Below are 21,311 nucleotides of genomic sequence, written 5' to 3' on the forward strand. Positions count from 1 at the left end.
CTGGCTGCAGAGAGCTTGGGAACACGCTGGCAGGGCTACTATCTGCAGAAGAGAATGGCCAAAGGATTCAGTCCTATGGAGTCCTTTTGTCATTCAGCTGTGGGGAGGGGCTGGACAGTGCAGTGAATATTCTGGAGAACTTCCCTTCCCTGGAGCTTTTCCTGTTGCAGAACAATCAGGCCCTTTGCCATTTAGGCTCAACATTTGACCTTATATGCATTGAAATCTTCTGGGGAATATCCTTTAATGACAAGGTATACAAAACTGAAGCTCTTTAGAGAAGGCATCATCTTTTTGCTGGGTGTTTGTACAATAACTTCTAGAAGTGTCTCCTGAACCACAACTAAGGCTGTTCAGGACTACTACAAAATCAAAAGAATGAGTTGTCTCTTATTCAGGTCCCTTGGAGCGGTCCCATTTCCAATGTGGGATATTTATAATGTTGTTGAACACTTAAAATCAACATGTCAGCACCTCTCCAGATTGCAACCATTCTCCTTATGTTTCTTTAGAAAAGCAGGGTCAGTTAAATTTGAAAAGGATCAGCAAAGGGAGGCTGATTCGACAGAAGCCGGAGAGAAGCAGGTTCTGTTACAGCCAGAAGACTGTCAGAGCAAGTCCTTGCTGAAAGCATTATGGAGCATGTTCAGAACCTATTTCCTTTTTGGTACCCTCAGCTTGGTCATTTGTGATGTCTTCTTGTTCTCAGTCCCAAAGATATTCAGGTATGTGAACATTTCGCAATGATCTTCCAGAAGAGCACACACAAACACTAATGATTTTTTCGAGCTGAAGAAAGGACCTAGGTTGAAATCTCTTTGGATTGCTAAATCTTTACTTGCTTGATCGAGCAAGATGTGGTCCTGGTTAAAGCAATGCCAGCTTTACCATTCATTCCTTGTGGGGATATTTCACACTCCATCACCAACTTCTGAAAATTGTTAGAATCTGGATAGCGGTTGCTGACATATCACAAAATGTCATAGCATTTCACAGGCTGCTAAACATCAATTGGATGGCAGTGACTTCTTGTCAGTACTAATGTGGGCAAGACCCAATGTGTTGCAGTATTGGAGGATATAAGCCTTGACAAATCATTATTCAGAGACCTAGAATTTAGAAAACTGACTTAAAAATCATGAGAGTATTTTTTAATAGGGAGGTGCCATTTCTGGAACTTGCCCTTCAGGGTTCACGTAGATCATGTTTTTTCCCCTATAAATTTATTTTATGTTCTTTAAAGCAGAGCTAAGGTTCTTAATTAGTTGCATGATTCCATGAGCAAAGAGCTTTAGGAAACACTAAATATAACCCTTGGGATAAAATAGCAAGAGTTTGCAGTACTGCATGCAAACGATAGACTACAGTTCAGTTAATATTTTTATGCAAGTAATAGCTTTGCTGAAAAATGCCATTTTGGAATACCAAAACTCTGAATTTTAATTAAATCTGGCAAATAACTTCAGGCAAGAACTGGTAGAGGGAGTCAAGTTTTCAGCCAACTTATTGTTCTCTTGCAGCCTTTTTCTGGAGTTCATGAAAGACCAAGAATCCCCTAGCTGGAAGGGTTATTTCTATGCAGGATTAATGTTCTTCTTAGCTTGCCTCCAGACTCTGTTTGAACAACGGTACATGTATACATGTCTTGTAATAGGAGTAAGGCTGAAGACTGCAGTTACAGGCCTGGTGTACAGAAAGGTAAGTCCAGCCACTTTCCTTTTGGTTTTCTTGTGACCACCCACTAGTGATGTTCATGTTGATTGTATTCATTATTAGTAACCATTAGTCTGTTGATATTAAAGAGCTATACTTAGTTTGCTGTGTCTGCTTACATTGCAAGAATGACGTTCAAATAGATCTCTGTTCATTCACACGTTACTACAATGATGTCAAATCCTAGTCACTATGAGCCTGACCCTTCTTTCCTTTAAAGCTGACCTGGAACTCAGTCATTTTATTTTTCAAACAAAAGTTCCATTTGGCCTCTCTCTTTTCCCCCAATAGATCTTAGTCATGTCAAATGCAGCAAGGAAAGCAACAACAGTAGGAGAAATTGTCAATCTGGTGTCTGTCGATGTCCAAAAGTTAATGGATCTCATCATCTATTTTAATGGGATCTGGCTTGCTCCCATTCGGATTATCATCTGCTTTGTCTTCCTGTGGCAGGTAAAACCTATCCACTTCTGTTCATGGTATCATGGGCAAGGAAAAGTGATCAGGAGTCAGTCTGGGGTCCTCATAGGCCAGAAGTACCTGAAGTTCCCTTCCGTCTCTTAGCACTGTGATAGAAAGGACGCACATGCTTTTATTATAAGAAAAATAAGTGCTTCTCCACACAGGGATTTTTTTGGTTGTTGTACTTTGTCCTTACTTGGATGTTTTGCTTGACTTCATCCTTCCATACCCAAAATATTGCACTTGCCTTGGCTAAATGTGTTGACTCCACTGTTCAGTGTGTTCTTCCAACTGAAGACAGTAAACTATGTCCATTCTAGTTTGCCGGTAAAGCTGTCTTTCTGTAGTTGTTCCCTTCTAAAGTAAAATAGCTCCCCCTTTGAAGTCAGTACCAAAAACATTTGCAGCTCTGATTCTCAGGATTCTGGTACTTACCGGAAGTTACTTTGTACAGTCTTAACACATAACAAGGAGTAACTGCCTGATATAGGACCTTTCCTACATTTCATCCTACAGGTAGATTACACTGAAATCAGGGAGCCTGGGAACAAGTTTGGTGAAAGAGGAGACAGGTTTTTGAGTTACTGTTAGAAAAGGTGCTCAAAAGGATCTTACTGGAAAAAATCAATGGGATAGGTGTCAAGGATTGGATAGGAATGATCCCAAATTAGTGCACGAAGGAGATGAGTTAGAAAACCTAAGAAGGTAATTTCTGGTCCTAATTCAATGAGGCTTGTACTTTATATTGGCAGGATAAAGCCCCAGTGTTTCAGCCCATTTGGCTGCATGCTAGATGAAGTAATCTGCCTTGTAGAATGGGTCAATCATGTTTGTAAGAACCCAGGTAGCTTTACAAACTGGGCTTTGCTGTACCCCTATCTGCTATCTCAGTTGCCCCAGGAGGAAAGAAAACTACTGTACTAGAAATTAAATTAACAACCAGCATCTATTATGATGAGCATCATCATCATGCCAGAGGTGCTGTTGCCAAGAGCAGTTGAAGGTATCTGTTAAGAGTCCTGCAGGTCTGTGGTGGTTACTCAGAGTAACTGGTAGGCTGACTTGAGATAAGAGACTAGGTATAATCAGCTAGAGCCAAGCATGACCTAATGTCTATGAAATCTATGATGTGGTTACACATTGGATCAACTCTGCCAACATATCCCTGCTCAGCTCTGCTCTGCAGTGATTATTTAAGTACTGGCCTCTCTAGCAAAATGAAACAGCCACTGCAAACTAGCTGAGAACGAAGCTCATTGAAGTTGGCAGTTAAGACAATATGGACCCAGATTCCCAGAAACACCACAACTACTGTATTAAAATATGACTGTTCCAAATCAGTAGCTGATTTAAATTCAGTCAGGCCTAGTTATTTATGCAGGGTCTTATTTAACATTGACTCGTGTGTCTTGCCAAAGCCAGCCATGAGATGGCCCCATTCAATAAATTAAAAAACTGTTGAGAGGAAATACTTAGCAACAAAGAGGACTGGTGGGATCTCAGACATGTCCTGGGATCTCTCACAGACATGACTGCTCCTAAAAGGGAAACAAACATTCAGAGGTATGAGACAATCTATGAAAATCAAAATCACCTCTTGCTAACTCATTAGTTTCAAGGGCTGGCACCAGTGCACTTGAGAGGAGGATCTGCTTTTACAAAATGAGTTCCTAGGCACTTCGCAGCACACCAACACAGTAGGGTATGGTTTGTGATCAATCCACAACTCTCACAGAGGGCTGAAGGAGAAATGGGCTGTTTTTCAATCAAATGGTCAAAGGTGAAATTGGAGGAGAGGTTTAGGGTTTTAGGCCCTTGGTTTTCAACATTTTTAGACTAAGGGGACCCCTCATTAGACTCAAGGCACCCCTCCATAACTTGTGACTTGAACAGCACCCCAATTCAAAAAGGAACTTATTTATTAGTGCTTACCTCCTTGTTGAGAGGCCAGGCAGAGGACCTGTGTAATGGCCAGGAGGGACAAGCTAAGCCTGCACTTATCTACTTATCTCCACACACCTGGCAGCACCCTATAGTGGACCAGTACCCTTATTAAGCATCACTGTTTTGGACCCAAGTCTCAAGCGAGAAGACAGGCAGTTAACAGAGTAGCCTGGAAAAGCATAACCTCTAAAAATACTTCTTATGTGATGATGGAAATCTTACCTCTTCTCTCCTGACAGCTCCTGGGACCATCTGCCTTGACTGCAGTTGCTGTATTTTTTCTTCTTTTGCCTCTGAATTTTGCGATTACCAAGAAAAGGAGCCAGTTTCAGGTATCTTTTGCTTCCAAAAATACAAAATTCTATCACTGTGTAGCTTTGTAGGTTAAATTCTGCCCTCCTCATTCACCAAAGGATCCCACAGAGCCCAAGGATACTCAATGAAACAAAGGCAAGCAATTACAAATAGGTATATTGTGCAAAGGATATGTATTATATTTTACTTCTGATACAGGACTTCACATGATGGCTCAATGTTAGTTATATATACTGGTCATTACTGTTAGGGTCCTGGATCCAAAGCCTATGAAATTACCATAGTTTCAGATTTCAGACAAGCACTCTCCAATATGATTGTTTTTTCCAGGTACTGAGAACCAAATGCTAATATTCTCTACTTCTATTAAAAATTAAACTATTTAAAGATGGAAAAGCAAATATCAGCCTGGCAGACCTACTAGTAAAGGGAGTTGAGTTGAACTGCCAGGGGATCCTTCATAATCACAGGCAGGATCAAAATGGTGCTGATAAACTCATTCATAGTACATTCACGTGGTCCATTTCAGGAGGAGCAGATGCAGCATAAGGATGACAGAGCAAAACTCACCAATGCTATTCTCAGCGACATGAAAGTCATCAAACTGTATGCCTGGGAGAAAGCCTTTATGGAGAAAGTGCTTGGTATCCGGAAGCAAGAACTACAAGCCTTAAAAAGGTCTCAGCTTCTGTTTGCGGTGTCTCTGTCTTCCTTCTACTCATCTACTTTCCTGGTGAGCAGTTAGGCCTCTTTCATAAGCATTCACTGTTATTTCCACAGAGACTGCAGTGAACTCTGCACCCCCAAGGAGTTCCCTGCAGAATCAAGATTTAAATAAATGACATTTGTCAGTCTCACTGCCCAGACTTGCACATTTCTATCACCTCACCATGGTGGCAGTGCTGGAACAATCCTTATAAGTGGCACATCATCAAACTCTCTGTGCCACCAACAGTTTCTGAGACCTTTGCCAATAAAACTCACAGGACAACATAGAAGTGGTTGTGGCTTCTTCTCCTGGGTTCTATAATGCAGACTTCAGAGCCCTGGGAGAAAGAGACATTATTTGAACCCCCTCCCCTGTGCCTGCTGGAGTCAGCGGTGTGCTTTCCCTTTGCTCCATTTCAGATTGCACTGGTCATGTTTGCAGTCTACACCTTGGTGGATGAGACCCATGTCCTTGATGCCCAGAAAGCTTTTGTGTCCTTGACGCTGATCAACATTCTCAACACTGCCCACTCCTTCCTGCCATTTTCCATCAATGCTCTTGTGCAGGTTAGTTTCAGACCATGTGCTCATTGGCACATTCTCATTAGCTTGGCCATGTTGGTTCTGTGAATGTCATCACTATATGGTAAAAATGGGGATTTTTTTATGGCGCTTCATACAATTGGATCAGGTAGTTAAATGTCATTGCGCAACAGAATGGAGCACGGATGTCTTACAGTCACTCAGATACATGAAGCCTTATACCATCAGTACTCCTTAGAGTAATGAAGCGGTTTTCCAAAGCAGCTTTGCAATAAGTTTGGGATGTCACTATTCAGTGTAAAGTAATATTTCTGATACCATATTTATTTGAATGTAAGGCAACCCTAAATTTAAGATGACCCCCCAATAATTATATATGGAATATTTATAAATTTGTTATACTTTTCCAGGGATAGGTTCTAATTATTGGAGGGTTGTCTTACCACCCCCCCCCCCCCCACAACCGGGGAAACAGCACCCCCCCCCCCCCCCACTACAGCAGGGAAAGCAGTACTGGGGGGCGTCACGTGACTGGGGGCCAATCAGGAACCCCCTTGCCGTCTGCCTCCGCTTCTTCCTGCAGCCTTCCTGCTCTTCCCTGCTACCTGAACCCCCCCCCCTCAGCTCCCCAGTCTCTGCCTTTTCTCTCCCCAGTTTCCCAGCCTCTGCCCCTTGCCCCCCCCCAACTCCCCACAATTGCTGCCCCTCTTCCCCACTCCCCACAGTCTCTGTCTCGTCCCCTTCCTCTTACTGTCAGACATTGCTTGGGCTTTAATTCCTCCCAAAATCATGGAGCGCATGGAAGCTCAGGCCTTGCTGGGCCATGCAGCAGCAGCAGCACTGCTGCTTGACTGGGCAGCAGACAGAGTTTTCCTGTACTCTGTGCAGGGAATCCTGCCCAAGCCCAAGCCCAGCTGTGCCTGACAGTAAAAGGGAGGAAGGGAGAGGGGGAAGGCAGCGTAGAAGTTGCAGAAGGCAAGCAAGGTGGAGGGCAGGAGGCGGTTGTGGGTCTGACTCTGGTCCCGACCCAGGCTTAGGTCCAGGCAGAGCTATAACTACCTCCCTCCCCACCTCCTGCTTCTACTTTGCATGGAAATCTAAGATGAGGGGCCTTTTTCCCCATGCTGCCTGGGGGGAAAACCCTTGTCTTAGAATCAAGTAAATATGGTATTTACTCCCCTAAAACACCACAAACATAGAAGATCAGAGATAGCTATAGGGCTTCCTATCCTAGCTAGATAAATAGGATGTCACAGCTAATAAAATGGCACTAGAACTAGACAGCCAATGGGTCAAGCTCAAATCCCCACCGTTCTTCAGCTGGGAAGCATCTGCCCTTGGTTCCTTTGTTTCTGAATAGTCCAATGAAGCAGGCACCATTAGTAAAAAAGATTCTGGAAACATGTCACATTCAAATGTCTGGCCAGAACAGGCACTCTTTTGGAGAAAGAAGAGACAGGGAAAGCTGGGTTGGGCTGCTGAGTTGGAGGGAAACCAACACTGCTCTATTCTTCCCCTTTCATAAAATTAATTTTCCATATAAATGGCAAAAGCCCAATCATAGAAACAAACAATCCGAGCTCAGTATTCACTTTACCTTCCTTTACAATTTAGCATCTGTTTGTTTCAGGCCAAGGTTTCCTTAAACCGTTTAGCTGCATTTCTTAGCTTGGAAGAGCTGGATTCAGACAACATGAACACAGATCTGTTGGATAGCTGTAAGTTTCCATTATTGTGAATGGGCACATAGCAGGGGGAGAACAGACCATGTGGAATTTGGATTCCCATTATGGTCAGTAGTTTTATCAGTTTTTTGTCGCAGCTATAATCAGTTGCTGTAATTTGACAGCAAATGTCAAGATACACAAAGAAAATCTTAACTGGTGGGAGGGGCTTTAAGAAGAGGGTGGAGAAGATTCAGTGACTGTAACATTAAAAGTGTCTTTAAAGATGCTAATGCAGCTTCTAAGGATTTCTGAATAACTCAAGTATGGGCAAAGGAATCAAAAGGTCATATCCTCAGCAAGTAAAAGTAGCACCATGAACAAGCTGAGAACATAACCCACAAAAGCTCCTCTTAAAGATATTGGGTCAGATCTAGGTGTTGCCAAAAATTACTCTATCTGATGGCTAGGTGATTCCAATCTGGTTGTTAGTGTATCAGCATTTGAATGTGGGCACACACTGGAAAGACTGTATTAAAATGGCATTTATTCCCCTTTTATTAAGACATGGAGAACATCTGTGATTTACTGCAATCAGTCAATGCACCAGGTCTATAATCAGGTGCATGAACATAGCTCTTGCTAAAAGCATGTATGCCTTTTGTGTTTCTCTATTTTAGTCAAGAAATGTATCATCATAAGGAATGGAACTTTCCACTGGAGCAAAGAATATTTTCCTTGCCTGAAAAGGTATAAGTTTTTTCCAATACTTCTTTCCATAGGTTGCGAGAAGGGCTGACGGACAGGTCTGGCCAGTGAACCCGGTACAAAATAGTCTGGAGGAGTTTGCTATCTCAAATTGTTCTGAACGATTTACAAACTGAGGCAGAAAGCAGGACGTATAGCATGCACGTGCTGTGTCTGAATGTGGGTACAATACTACTAGGATGCCCACTTCTATATTTGGGTATTGGGTGGGCACTGAGGTACATCAAGCTGGTATTTACTTGTCCAGATATGGACCTTGGGTAACTTAAGGCAGCTACACTTAAATATTGGAACTGTGATATGCATTTGACTTTACAGTGCAGCCCACTGTATTCTGTAACACTTGCCTCACAAGGTCTGCCAGTTCCAGAAGTGGAGAGTATTACAAATGCAACAAGAACTTTGCTTAAAGCAGCAAAAGAAAGGCATAAACTGATAGGGTTTTTGTCACAAATCTGAACCTGATACTGATTGTGCTCAAGATCAGGGGTGTTCATATCCAGCACTTTGGTTTAACATATTTTACAGAAATTGAGTTTCAAAGAACCTTTAAATGGGGTCTGGATCTGGCTAGAATCCCCGGGCACTTTTACACGGGCTTTGACACATCCTAGTTAGAACGCGTGAGAGCATACTTGATTAATCAAGCATGCTACAGTGTCTTATGTCGTCAGCATCCCCACGTTTCAAAATGGTGGCAGGAGCACTTTAACTAAAGCTCAAATCAACTTTAGTTAAAGCACCTCCTCTGCCATTTTGGGACACAGGACGCTGAATACACGAGATGCTGTGGGCGTTTTAATTAGAGCAGCTCCCCAGAGCCTCTCTCATTAAAACACCCCCACCCCAGAGCATGTATATCAGTGCCCCATCTCTACAATAATAAGCAAAAGGGCAGAGTGATGCCTGACAGATTCCTGGTTGGGGACAACTTTGACGGGATAGGTTTTGAGCTGCTGGAAAGTCAGCAGCACAAACAGAGGTGGTTTGACTGTCCTGCGTAGCTGAAGTTTTATGAGACAAGGGGAGGCAAACATTTTCTTTCTCCAGAAGGGACATGAGCCAAGATAGTGTTAGTTTCCTCTGCAACCATTCCGTCTCCACAGCTCTGGTGTCAGTGACCTCGGGAGCTACGGTGCTGTGTTTTGGCAGGATAAATTTATCTGTGCTGGAAGGCAGCCTGCTTGCTGTGGTGGGCCAGGTGGGAGCTGGAAAGTCTTCTCTGCTGTCAGCATTACTTGGGGAGCTGCAGAAGTTGGAAGGCCACGTATCTGTGAAGGTAGAGCTTTCTCTGAGTGTTTGCTCTTGATCAGGACATAAGGAAAGGTGCTGTGTTGACCAAGTTTCATATGTAATCACTGCCTTTTGATAAAAACCCACCAAATACCACACTTTGGTGACTTGGCTGCATCGATCTCACAGGGGCATCCTGTGTCATTACATGGGGTGTGTGAGGACTATAACTGGGCTCCTAAATCAGCTATTACTCTGCTGAAACACATTGGGCAGATCACTTCACACACTCCTATGCCTCAATTTCCTCATCTTCAAAATAAGCATGATGACACTTCTTTTACCTTGGAAAGTGCTGAGTAGGTGAAAGCCCTCTCAGAGGATACACTACAGACTGTCATGCAGGAGAAGTGCCTTCAGTGGTTTGGGTGCCTTCAGTGGTTTGGGTCCCATGCTGAGCTTTGTGCTGCACCAACTAATTGCTTCTGGTACCCATGCTAGCTTAGTGCTCTCTTCATCCTAGTGCATTGTGGTTTGACTATAGGAGTTACTTGCTCGGCTTATCCTTTGGGGCCTCATTTTAGGGTTTTTTTACACCAAACTGCAGCAAGGCAGCGGAGGGAGGGGGGCTTAAAAAACAAGATTTCTACCATCTAGAATATTCTTCCTTCCTTTGAGAAAAGTTTATGAAAAAGATAAAGCTCATTAGTGAGACTCTCCCATTGCCATATCCCAGGGAACAGTGGCCTATGTCCCCCAGCAAGCTTGGATACAGAATGCTTCAGTGGAAGACAATATCCTGTTTGGAAAAGAGATGGACGACAGTTGGTATAACCGAGTGATACGTGCTTGTGCGCTGCACCCAGACCTGGAAACCTTCCCTGCAGGAAGCAAAAGTGAAATAGGAGAAAAGGTTTCTCAGCATTATGTGCCCTAGAAGATTTCCATGCATGGCTGGTAGTTTTTGCTCCCTAGACTGAGGCACTTAAGGGGACCTGTTTTGCTGTGGGCAGATTGCTCAGGACTTTCTGAACATCAGGCCCTAATTAAAAGGGGGTCCCTGGTTGGGCACGTGAAAGTGGAGGCAACCTAAACTTATCATTTAACTGATAAGTGCAGTGATAAGTGGTTAGCTTACTGGTTATCTTTTAATTCGGGGCAGTCGCGGTCTGGCAGGGAAGGGGAGGCAGGGAAGGCACCCGAAGCAGGAATCAGAAGGTGGCAGGAAGGAGGGAGGGACAAGGGGGAGGGCAGAAGGGCCAAGGTACCCATAGCCTAAGAGGAAAACTGTGAGCAGCCTAATGACTTATCAATTAAGCAATTAGCTGCTCCTTCACAGATCCCTTTCTCCTTCCCAGAGTAGGGCTTCATTGGGCTGTGTTGTCTGGCTGAGGTTGCCTCGTCCCCTTCCCCCCAGCAGCTGCTGTGTTATGAGCTTAATTGTTTAGCCCATATAACTAAACAATATTTACATCCCTACTTTTAAAGCCTCTGCACAGCAGCAGGGTAGGGACTGAACAAGGGGGGTTCAGACTCTGCCTTCAGAGAGCTATTCAAGGGGTCTGAAAGAAAACGGCACTGTGGGAAATTTTAGGAACCAAATGTGTCACTAAACCTCAGCTTAAGGCAGTGAAAGCGGGTAGCAAATGTACAGGAGCATCTGAGTAAGCGTTTTTGTATCTCAACAGGGGATAAATATATCTGGAGGGCAGAAACAGAGGATGGGGCTCGCTCGAGCAGTGTACCAGAAGGCAGCTCTTTACCTACTGGATGACCCTCTTTCAGCTGTGGATGCCCAGGTTGGACAGCATATTTTTGAGCAGGTCATTGGACCTAATGGCTTACTGAAGGAGAAGGTACGTAGATAAGTTGCTGTCTGTGGAGTGGCAGCCTGTCTGAAAAACTGATAATCAGAGGATGCAAAAATTGGTTTGAGCCATCCAGACTCCTTCAGTGCCTGCATGGGGTAGGAATCCTCACAGGGGCCCACGGATTATAATTTCTTTCATAAACTGATTAAGCTGTATCTTCAAACAAGCTAGGTTTATTCCCCCAACACACACACTCCTACTGGGTAGCTGTTCTAGGACCTTACTCTTCCTTTTAATTTTCAGCCTATTTGCTTTTGACCAACACTGTCTCTTAGCTCAGGGTTGTCAAACATACAGCCTACTGGCTGGATCTGGCCTGCAGATCTATTCCATCTGGACTGTCCATAGTCTGGCAGGCCACTGGACCATGGTCTGCTGCAGAATTCAGGGTCTTTTTACCCCGATAAACATTGCCAATGGTGGCAGAGGAGTGAGCAAGGTCTGTGCAGATACAGGCCTTCCTTCCTTTCATTGCTGCTACCCACCCCTGGATCAGTGCTCTGCTCATTCCCCTACTTGCACTACCACTTGCCCCTGGATCCATGCACCCTTGCTCGCTGTGCCACATACCTCTACCTGCAATGCCTGCCCCTGGATCGGTGCTGCTTCCCAATCCCCCACCCACATTACCACCCACACCCAAATCTGTGCCACTACCCACTCCTGGACCCACCCTGCTGCCCATTCACCCCCACCCACACCGCTGCCTGCTCCCAGACCCACACTGCTGCCCACTCCCTCACCTGCACTGTCACATACCTCTGGACCTGCACTCCTGGCCCTGGACCCAGACTCACCACAGTTGCTGCTGGCTCCATGGAGCTGGCCCAGGAAAAGCCTATCAGTCTAGATCCAGCCTCGGACCCAGAGTGAGTTTGACACCCTTACTTTAACTTAAGGGCTCTCCTCCCTCCCTGGTGTTTCCACCTGACATCCCCTCTTGTCCTTGCTTTGCTAGGTTGGGCAAGCCAAGCTCTTCCAGCCTTTTCTCAAGTGACCTACAACTCACAAGATCATACACAAGTCATTTAGCCTCTCTGACATCCATTTTTCCACCTATAAAATGTTGACAAACAATACTTTACTTCATAGGAGTGCCATTGGTCTCTCAGATCCCACAGTAATAAACATCACAGAAGTACCTAGGTTAATAACACTGCCAGCCCTGAACTGGCCACATGCATTCACTTGTGCAGTCCTTTCAGCGAGAGCAGAAGGTTAAGAGAAGTAGCTGCACCAAAGACTGGTTATTTAACTGAACTCTCTTTAAACAGACTCGAATTCTGGTGACTCACACAATCAGCATCTTGCCCCATGTTGACAATATTGTTGTGCTGGTGGATGGCGAGATCTCAGAAATGGGTTGCTACCAAGAACTGTTACAGAAAAATGGGGCTTTTGCCAACTTCCTTTATTCATACAGCAGCGCAGAAGAGGAAGAGGGCTATGATTTACCAGGTAATCCACACGTATGCGAATAATTCACACCTTACTGAATCATTTGCTCCTTATAGTACACTGCTTTTATGTTTAGCGTATTATTGCCTCAGTGGAGCTCCACTACTGTTCACATTGGGGACGAGTGAAATGGAACAGAACATTTGGGCACTTCTACATGTTCTCAAACACGTTGATTAGAGCGCGTCGGAGTCTGCTGGAGCAGTCTAATCAGAACGCTCCAGCGTGCTGCAGTCTCTCATATATTTATTGTTACCGCATTTCAAAATGGCAGCAGGGGCACTTTAATTAAAGCTCGTCGAACAAACTTTAGTTAAAGCACCCCCTCCGTTATTTTGAAATGTGGGACACTGAATACACAAAACACTATGGGCATTTTTGCAGTTCCCAAGAGCTGCTGTAATGAAAACACTCCCCACATCCCAGAGCACATGTATAGGTGCCCTTTGAACAAGCATTAGCTTTGTTCCATTACTGAAATATGAAGCATTTTCCCCATGTGATCTAATACTGAGCTGCATTGTGATACAGCACTGTTTAGTAAGGAAAAAATAATATGCTGCCAGCAAATTAACCTACTCATCACGCAATAAGGTAGGGTCAGTTATACAAGTTATGTGAATAATACCTTCATATTGGAATTGCTACCTATTAATATACCTTACCCCCCACATGTGCCATTGCTGCAGCTCCGTGGAGAAAGTCAGACAAATATACACTTCTCTTTATAAAAAGTTCCTTGAAGTGAATCTTCGTTGTGCTGCTGAACTCTCAAGAGGCTAAAACAGGACAAAAGGAGAATGCGAGTTATTAAAATACATTTGTCCCACAGCTGCAGGAAATGCTGACAATGCCGTCGTTCCCAGAAATGCTACACACCCAGAAGAACCCTTCAGGTAAAACTAAGCTCGTCTCCAACACCGAAGCATGGGTCTGCTCCAAAGCCTAGGCAAGCCATTGAGTCCAGTAGGTTTGCAATCAGGCTGGATGCAAATAGGGCAAGGGCAGGGACAGAACATATGCAGGGCTCTCCTTGTCTGTGAACATGTGCTGGTGTTTGCACCATACATCATGAGAAGCCATTGTTTTCTTTCCTAGACTTCAGATAGAAACCTTACAGACTAACTAAATCAGAGATGCATAAGCTTTTGTGAGCAGCAGCTTCCTTGATCAGATACAAAGTACTTTGATACTTGGAGTACTGCATCCAGTTCTGGGCACCGCACTTCAACAAGGATGTGGGAAAACTGGAGGGGGTCCAGAGAAGAGCCACCCGTATGATCAGGGACTTGCAAGACAAGTCATACGAGCAGAGGCTGAGGGACTTGGGCCTCTTCAGCCTACAGAAGAGAAGGCTGAGAGGGGACTTGGTAGCGGCTTACTGCTACATCAGGGGAGTACATCAACAACTTGGTGACCAGCTGTTCACCAGGGCACCCCTGGGGCAGACCAGGACCAATGGGTACAAACTCCTGGAAGGCCGCTTCAGACTCAATTCCAGGAAAAACTCCTTCACAGTCAGGGTGTCCAGACTATGGAATAAGCTCCCTCCAGTGGTGGTGCAGTCATCTACCCTGGAAATCTTCAAAAGGAAACTGGACAGTCACCTCAGTGGTGTCACTTGACCCCAGTTACTTTTTCCTGCCTAGTGCAGGGGGACTGTACCCGATGATCTACAAGATCCCTTCCAGCCCCTAACAATCTATCAATCTATGATACAAATGTTTTAAAAGACCCCTCCTTTTTTGCATTTAAATCACCATTCATTCAATAGCTGTTACAGAGAGGCAAGCAGTCACTGCAGGGCAGAGAGGAAAGGATGACAGACAGCAGGGTAAAGGAAGAGTTGGTATTTTTGACTGAAGCTGTAACAGACTGTCAATCAAAGTAATGACAGGCAGATCAAACAGGAGAGTGTCATACTCCCATAGGACGTTGCCAGTCCTGTCTGCTTAACTGTTTGATCAATGTCATGAGTCCTTAGCAAAGTAGCACAAGGCATGATTGAGAGAGACCCCCCCACATTGCTTGTGGAAAGGGAGATTGACATCACTAGAGACTGAAGTCCTCTGGATTAGCCCTAGAGAAATTATAACACCCACAGCAGCAGTGAAAGCTTCTACATCTGCAGTGTGCCCCACATTGTATCTAGAGGTGTCACCTCCATGGGTGAGAGAGGATTCTAGCCTCTGGTCCATTTATTCCTTGGCCTCCCTGCTGTTCTGTGACCACTTCCAGTCTGAGTGATATGAGGACCCTGACCCTAGGAAATGGACTGGGACCAAACTGTTTTCATATTAGCCAGGTATGGGATGCTCAGGACTTGCATTCAGTACCAGCCTCATCTGGGGAGGACAGATTTTGGTTCCTGGACTTATGCACTGACTGCATACTAACAAATGCTAACCACCCCCATCCAAAGCCTAACACCTACACCTCAGATCTAAAAACCTTATAGTCTTGGCTACAGGTGTTGTGTTTCTATACAGTGACGGGTCACTCAAGGCTTCTACAGAGAGAAGCAACTACAGAGCCATAAGACAAGACCGTGCACCTACTGCAGCTTCCAAAGATGTGGGAAGACTAATCGAAGGGGAGAAAACTCAGCATGGCAGGGTAACTGCAGCATGTCCTCTTAAGAGTAATGATGCATACAATGAGCATAGGAGATGAGCTTTAAAATAAGAGTAGGATTCGTCCTCTCATTTTGCTCAAGAGAAGCACATTCAAAAGAGCTGGTCTAGGGAAGCGGGTCTTGTGGAAGTCAGGGATTTGTTAACCCAGGCAAAAAAGGAGGATTTCACAAGTGGAGTCCAGACACTGTATAGAAGTAGCTATGATTGCAGAATGGCAGACAGTGGAGACATGGGAAGGAAAGGAAGAGTGAGGGGTGATGTTATAAACCCAGTAGCAGAGAACAGAGGCAAATAGGAGTCTGAGTCACAGAGAGGGAAACACAAGGATTTCAGAAGGCTCCTCTTGCCCAAGAGATATATCTCTAAAGTTGTTACTTATGGCAGGTTAACTTCCACTGGCGAGCAGTTAATAGGATGCTTGTAAGTTATCACCAGTGAGAATAAACATGGCTCAAAGGGGATGTAACATTCATTACTGAAAACGATGCCAATTTGGACTCAGCAGGCACTTGGAAGTTGCCTGGATGCCCTGAATTGGTTTAACAGTGCTGCAATTTATTCATCCTGCAGTAAAAAGCGAGTATCATTGGGGCTGCCAAGGCATCTGATGCATAACAGAACATGTACACCATAATACATCACTGCCTCACTTAAAAGCAAACAGGTTAACAAGCCTGGCCCTTGCTTTCCCCCACCCCTTCTCTCTTGATTGCTTCACTCTAGGTTAATACTTCCATTTATTTGGACTATCTGAGGGCAGTGGGCTCCCCGATCTGTTTGTACATCATCCTGTTGTTTACATGTCAGCAAACTGCGTCGTTTTGTCGCGGTTACTGGCTCAGCAAGTGGGCAGACGACCCTGTTAACAATGGAACGCAAAAGCACACAGAGCTGCGAGTTGGAGTGTTTGGTGTTCTTGGAGTCGTTCAAGGTTTGTTGACCTGGTCACCGTCCCGCCTTTCTCTTTCAGGACATTTTCCCAGCTTACAAATGGTCACATTCCTTAGGGGAAGTTTGTCTCAAGGGCTCTTGGAAACCAAAAGTCTTGGCACAGAACCCAATTTGCACAGTAATGATTTATGGGATCTGAGCAATATTCCCAATATTGCTGCCCAAAGCTTTGGCTTGCTTGTGTGTGCACACCACATCTTTAGCATAGTGTGGATTGCAACCAAGCACAGTGGGAAATGGCTCCATTCTTCACCTCCATGTTTAAAACTATAGGATCAGGTGCCCATGAAAAAAAATCTCAGGTTGAGACTGTTGCAACTTGCTCAGCCTCCCTGTTCCTCAGCCCACTATTGCCTCATTTCCTCCTTCTTTGTCCCCTTGTTACCTTATCTGCTTCCCATTTTCCCTTCCATCAAGTCACACAAATCAATATGCCACTTCTCACAAATCAAACACCATCTATGATCCTATGTCTTTTGCATGTAAAAATTAAAAGGTGCAACAGTTCATTGTGATTATCTGGTTATCCCTTTCTCCTAAACAAAAATGGCTGAAAAAAAATCCAACACTTAAAAGCAAAAAAATGAATTTAAGGCAGCTTCAAACCTGGAAAATTTCAGCCCAAGTGTTGACAGTTTTAAACTAAGTGAAAATAGAGGTTAGAATTGAAACTGTTAGATGATTTTACCTATAATCATTCCGCTGTGACAGTGACTCTAGACTTCTCAGGCCCCTTCTACACGTGCAGGTAAAGGCACAGTGGTATCTACTGCACAGTCCACACAATTGTGCTTTGTGCCATGCCACACATGCATGGCAGGAGGCGCAATTGTGGGATCACATTTAGATCCCATTGCGCCTTATCTCTGGTGCAGGGGGAGCCTGGGATCGTGATCCCAAGCTCCCCCTGCACCAATTCCTGCAGCTGTGAGCTCCACAGTTAGCGAGCCCTGTGACAGATGTGGGCTGCAGGGCTCACAGCACAGGGGCATGCTGCTACCACTGCAAGCCCCATGCCTCCAGAGGCTTGCGGGAGCACCAGTGTTGTCTTTGCTGCTGCCGCTGCAAGCTAATGCAGTGTCAGCTACAGAGCAGCACGGGGGAACGCTGCCACAGCTTGTGAGCCCCTCAGCACAGGAGGCTGGCAGTGGCAGCAGCATTCCCCTGCGTTGGCCCCACTGCGAGTCCCACAGCCAAGGCATCTCACAGGGGAGCATAGGCAACGCATAGGGAGGGCATGGGGGGGCACATGCCCACCTTGAGATTGGCCGCCGCCGACACTGCCACCGGCGTCTGCAGGCAGTCCCTGCTCGCTGCCAACACTGCCGCCTACAAATCGTGCCCCCCCTCCCCCAGTCTCAGAAGGCGCCAGTCGTTCATGCAGGGGAGGCAGCATTTTTCCCTCTGCAAGCCCCGCAGCCAGCACTGCCACCACTGTGAGCCTTTGTCAGCTGCAGGGCTGGCAGCAGGTGGTGGTCCCCTGTGGTTGGGAGCCTCTCAGTTGATGGGGCTCCCAGCCACAGGGTCTGGCCACACATTCAATTAATGGTATGATTAGAACAAGCTTTAAAATTATTACATATTTTTTGTGGAATAACTGTAGCTTATTTTATTACACCATTAATTGGTTGAACATGTAGCTGTGCCACAACTTAAGATGTGATTACCTGGTTAATCTTGCCTTAAATGTAATGTGTAGAGGGGGCCCCAGAGTTAGAACTTGTGGGGTCTTCTCCACTCAGAAGAGTCAGTCATCCCAGTTCAGTGCGTGTTCGCTGAAGAAAGCAGGGCTTCTCTCTTTGGGGAGGAAGGATGTCTGGTGGGTGACAATGAATGAACTGCTCAGTTACATTTAGAGAAACTCAGTCTTAGATAGTAAACCCTTGGGACAAGGGCCATCTTCCTGTGTTGTGTTTGTGTAGTGTCTTGCACAATAGGGTCCTAGTCTATGACTAAGGCTTTTAAGATACTACAATAATACATATAAATAGGCCAGTTCCTTTTGCCAGTATTAAATTCATGTTTTGTTTTGTTTTTAAATAACCTTAACTTTGAATTACAGTGACTTGCCCAACCTGAACTCTGATTTTTCTTGCACTTTACTTTCATTTTTTGTTACAGCCATTGGCAAGTTTGGGTCCACAGCAGCTGTCCTGCTAGGAGGGGCGATAGCATCCCGCAAACTCTTTCGGCAGTTACTGGAAAACATTGCTAGATCCCCAATGATGTTCTTTGAGCAGACATCCATTGGAAACTTGATGAACCGCTTCTCCAAAGAAATGGATGCTATTGATTCTATTATCCCAGATAAGCTTAAGTCCTTGCTGGGGTTCTTGTTCAACTTGTTGGAGATCTACATTGTGATTGTATTGGCCACGCCAATAGCGGTGGTGGCAATCGTGCCATTGACAGTGCTGTATGCTGTGTTCCAGGTAAGATTTTGTCTGATGTTTAGGTTTCAGCTGGAAAGATTAGGACTCGAGCATTGTGGGTGGTATAAGAACCACTCATGTCCCTTCCTGCAGGAACCAGCTCCCATCTTTAGATTAACATGAACCAGACCTTTCTGAGAAATCCAGAGAAATGGGTTTTTGTGTCTGATTTCATACCTGAACCAAAACCACCAGTGACTAAACCCACCAGGATCAATGGTTTGCACAGAACCCAGGCACTTCATCCCACAAGCCTCATGACAAGTCTTATTTATTCATGGTGTTTTGGCAGGAGTCCAATAGGGAGAAATACTCCTGTATTTCCCCAGCATAAATGAAATGCAGCTAAAATCAGAAGCAATTCCCCCCCACCCTTGGTTTCCTAGCAGCCTATACCAAAAAGGCACATGCTTTTGACTGCACCTAGATCTTCCAGTCTGGCTCTTTGGTAGGTCAGACATTTTGCCAGAATGAGACTGGGAAGCACCAGGTGCAGCTCCCAGCTATAACTCAGAATATTTTCTGCAAAGGTTCTTAGTTTAAACCTTACCCCAGACCAAACCGAAGTTCACCGTTGGTTCCAGGGGGAGAGAAATCTACCTGCCCCTAGGAGCCTGCAGCAGGGTTCCCATAACAATGTCCAGGTTTCAGAATGAGAGGGGGGAAAGGTAGCAAAGGGAGCTCCTTTTTGGGACTCCCCAGCTGGTGCTGAAGGGTGGGGTGGGTGAATTGGAGCCTCCCCACACTTCGGGGGGGCGGCTCCAATACACCCACCCCACCCCCGTGGGGGTGGGGGACTGAAAAACCCCCAGACTGAACTCCCTCTGCTCCCTTTCCCCCCCTCCCATTCTGAAAACAGTGACAGAGAAGTTACAAAAGATGCTACAGATTGAAATGTCTTTATCTGATACCTCATGATACACAAGCTGCCCAGTGCTTGGAAAGCTACAGTGCAAATTTACACTGTGCCACACTAACACCCCACGTGGACCTGTTTTATACATCCACACAGACAGCTAATGCAGCGCACTTTGCATGCAGTGAAATCACACCGTACTTTAGTAGGCAGAGGCTTTCTTGTATGGACCAAACCTATGATCAGTGTGGTTTACTATGAGTAAATAGGGTAGGGAAACAAGAACTTTGTTATGACATCTAACGTAAGTAGCAGTGAACGGGACAGATGCAATAGAATAGCATTGTATTGCCATCCACACCACTCAGTGACCCTATTATCATCAGGGTAGAGTTAAGGGAGCATAATGAAATGGGGAAGTAGTAGCCTGGCCTACCCCTGCACTATGCAGCATTAGAATGGATTCTGTAGACCTGGCACACGTGTTCTGGTTACTTATGCAGTAATGCACCCTGATCTTGGGCACAGTTTGTAGTACCTGGAGTGTGGTAGGCTACTAATCTAAGAGCTTGAACTAGAGACAAAGGCTGAGGCCCATACATATACTTTTAAATTGGGAAAGTGGCAATAAAATGATGAGCAAGATCCTCATCCCTGTTCCTACCACTTTATAATACAAGGCTTAACACAGGCCTAAAACAACTGGCTCTGGCCCAAAAGGGAGCCCCTCTGCTGCAAGCACTGCGGAGAGCAGGCATTACAGCTCCCCCCAGCCCCTGGCAGAGGAAGTCTACTGGGGAATGGGAGTGATGGGGTCATGATATACCTCACTGTAGAAATCCAGGCAATGTTACAGCCTTTGAACAGCCTGGGGAGGCTACTGTAAGACAGACAAGACCTTGCGGCTTACAGCTGCAAGACCTTGTAGTCCTTACAGCTACCTCGCATACATTTCCTCCGACCTTGTTCCCCAGACAATGTGCTGTGCTCCTTCAGGAATGTCTTTGATGCCATGCTGTGTGCAGATGCCTTATCTCATCTAGTAGGTCTAAACACATTTGGTCTGCACATTAGTTTTTATAATGCTGGGTCACTGGATTTTGCTGCATGATGGGCCCATTCCAGGTTTTCTGGATACGAGCCCAACGAGTGGGTGAGTGGTACGTTCTCACCGGATCACTTGCCCTTTCCATTCCATTTTTCCCAGAATTTCTACGTTGCCACCTCCTGCCAGCTGAGGCGTCTGGAGGCTGCTAGCCGCTCGCCCATTTACTCCCACATGTCAGAGACATTCCAAGGAAGCAGTGTGATTCGTGCTTACAAGGCGCAACAGAGGTTTATTTCCAAGAACGATTTCCGAGTGGATGAGAACCAGAGAATGTGCTTCCCTGGGGTGGTTGCCGACAGGTAGGAAGCTGCAAATATAGGGGATAGGATCCTGCCATTCACATGAAGCTTCCCATGAGCAATGGTTAAGGGAAGAGCTGCTATACCTTGCTGCTGCCAATATCGGAGTAACAAGTCCAGAGTCTGCCTCCACCTAAAGATCAGTGGTACAGAGCTTCAGAGCACACAGCCGTGGTCCCCAGACAGAACACAGAATACTTTTGCTGCGAGTACTTGATGGGATTTCACTGTAGATTAGAAGTAACAACCAACCAAGTGGCCATGACTTTAGAGCTCTCTGTCCCCAAAAGCATTTTAAAGAGCACTTGCCAGTGATAAAAGAAATGGGGAGGAAATAAGAATCTCAGCAA

The 21,311-nt window shown here is 45.4% G+C and overlaps 1 protein-coding gene across 5 annotated transcripts in view; it reads left to right on the plus strand.

Moving 5' to 3' along the window:
• The window catches only part of LOC102378295 (multidrug resistance-associated protein 6), a 38,977-nt gene that overhangs the window by 9,056 nt on the left and 8,610 nt on the right, over window positions 1-21,311 (plus strand). For all 5 annotated transcript variants that reach the window (XR_003094512.1, XM_025206443.1, XM_025206445.1 and 2 more), the window contains 17 exons: window positions 513-725; window positions 1,521-1,698; window positions 2,005-2,166; window positions 4,359-4,451; window positions 4,964-5,167; window positions 5,563-5,709; window positions 7,316-7,403; window positions 8,030-8,099; window positions 9,270-9,396; window positions 10,087-10,263; window positions 11,039-11,206; window positions 12,496-12,679; window positions 13,512-13,575; window positions 15,169-15,295; window positions 16,039-16,246; window positions 18,388-18,698; window positions 20,762-20,961. Coding sequence is in view for 4 of the 5 variants with exons in the window: in XM_025206443.1 (XP_025062228.1) it covers window positions 513-725; window positions 1,521-1,698; window positions 2,005-2,166; window positions 4,359-4,451; window positions 4,964-5,167; window positions 5,563-5,709; window positions 7,316-7,403; window positions 8,030-8,099; window positions 9,270-9,396; window positions 10,087-10,263; window positions 11,039-11,206; window positions 12,496-12,679; window positions 13,512-13,575; window positions 15,169-15,295; window positions 16,039-16,246; window positions 18,388-18,698; window positions 20,762-20,961 (2,721 nt within the window). In the remaining variant the exon portion in view is untranslated. The remainder of the gene's footprint in view (window positions 1-512; window positions 726-1,520; window positions 1,699-2,004; window positions 2,167-4,358; window positions 4,452-4,963; window positions 5,168-5,562; window positions 5,710-7,315; window positions 7,404-8,029; window positions 8,100-9,269; window positions 9,397-10,086; window positions 10,264-11,038; window positions 11,207-12,495; window positions 12,680-13,511; window positions 13,576-15,168; window positions 15,296-16,038; window positions 16,247-18,387; window positions 18,699-20,761; window positions 20,962-21,311) is intronic.

The sequence above is a fragment of the Alligator sinensis genome, unplaced genomic scaffold (genome assembly GCF_000455745.1).
Source record: "Alligator sinensis unplaced genomic scaffold, ASM45574v1 scaffold927_1, whole genome shotgun sequence".
Lineage (NCBI taxonomy): Eukaryota > Metazoa > Chordata > Crocodylia > Alligatoridae > Alligator > Alligator sinensis.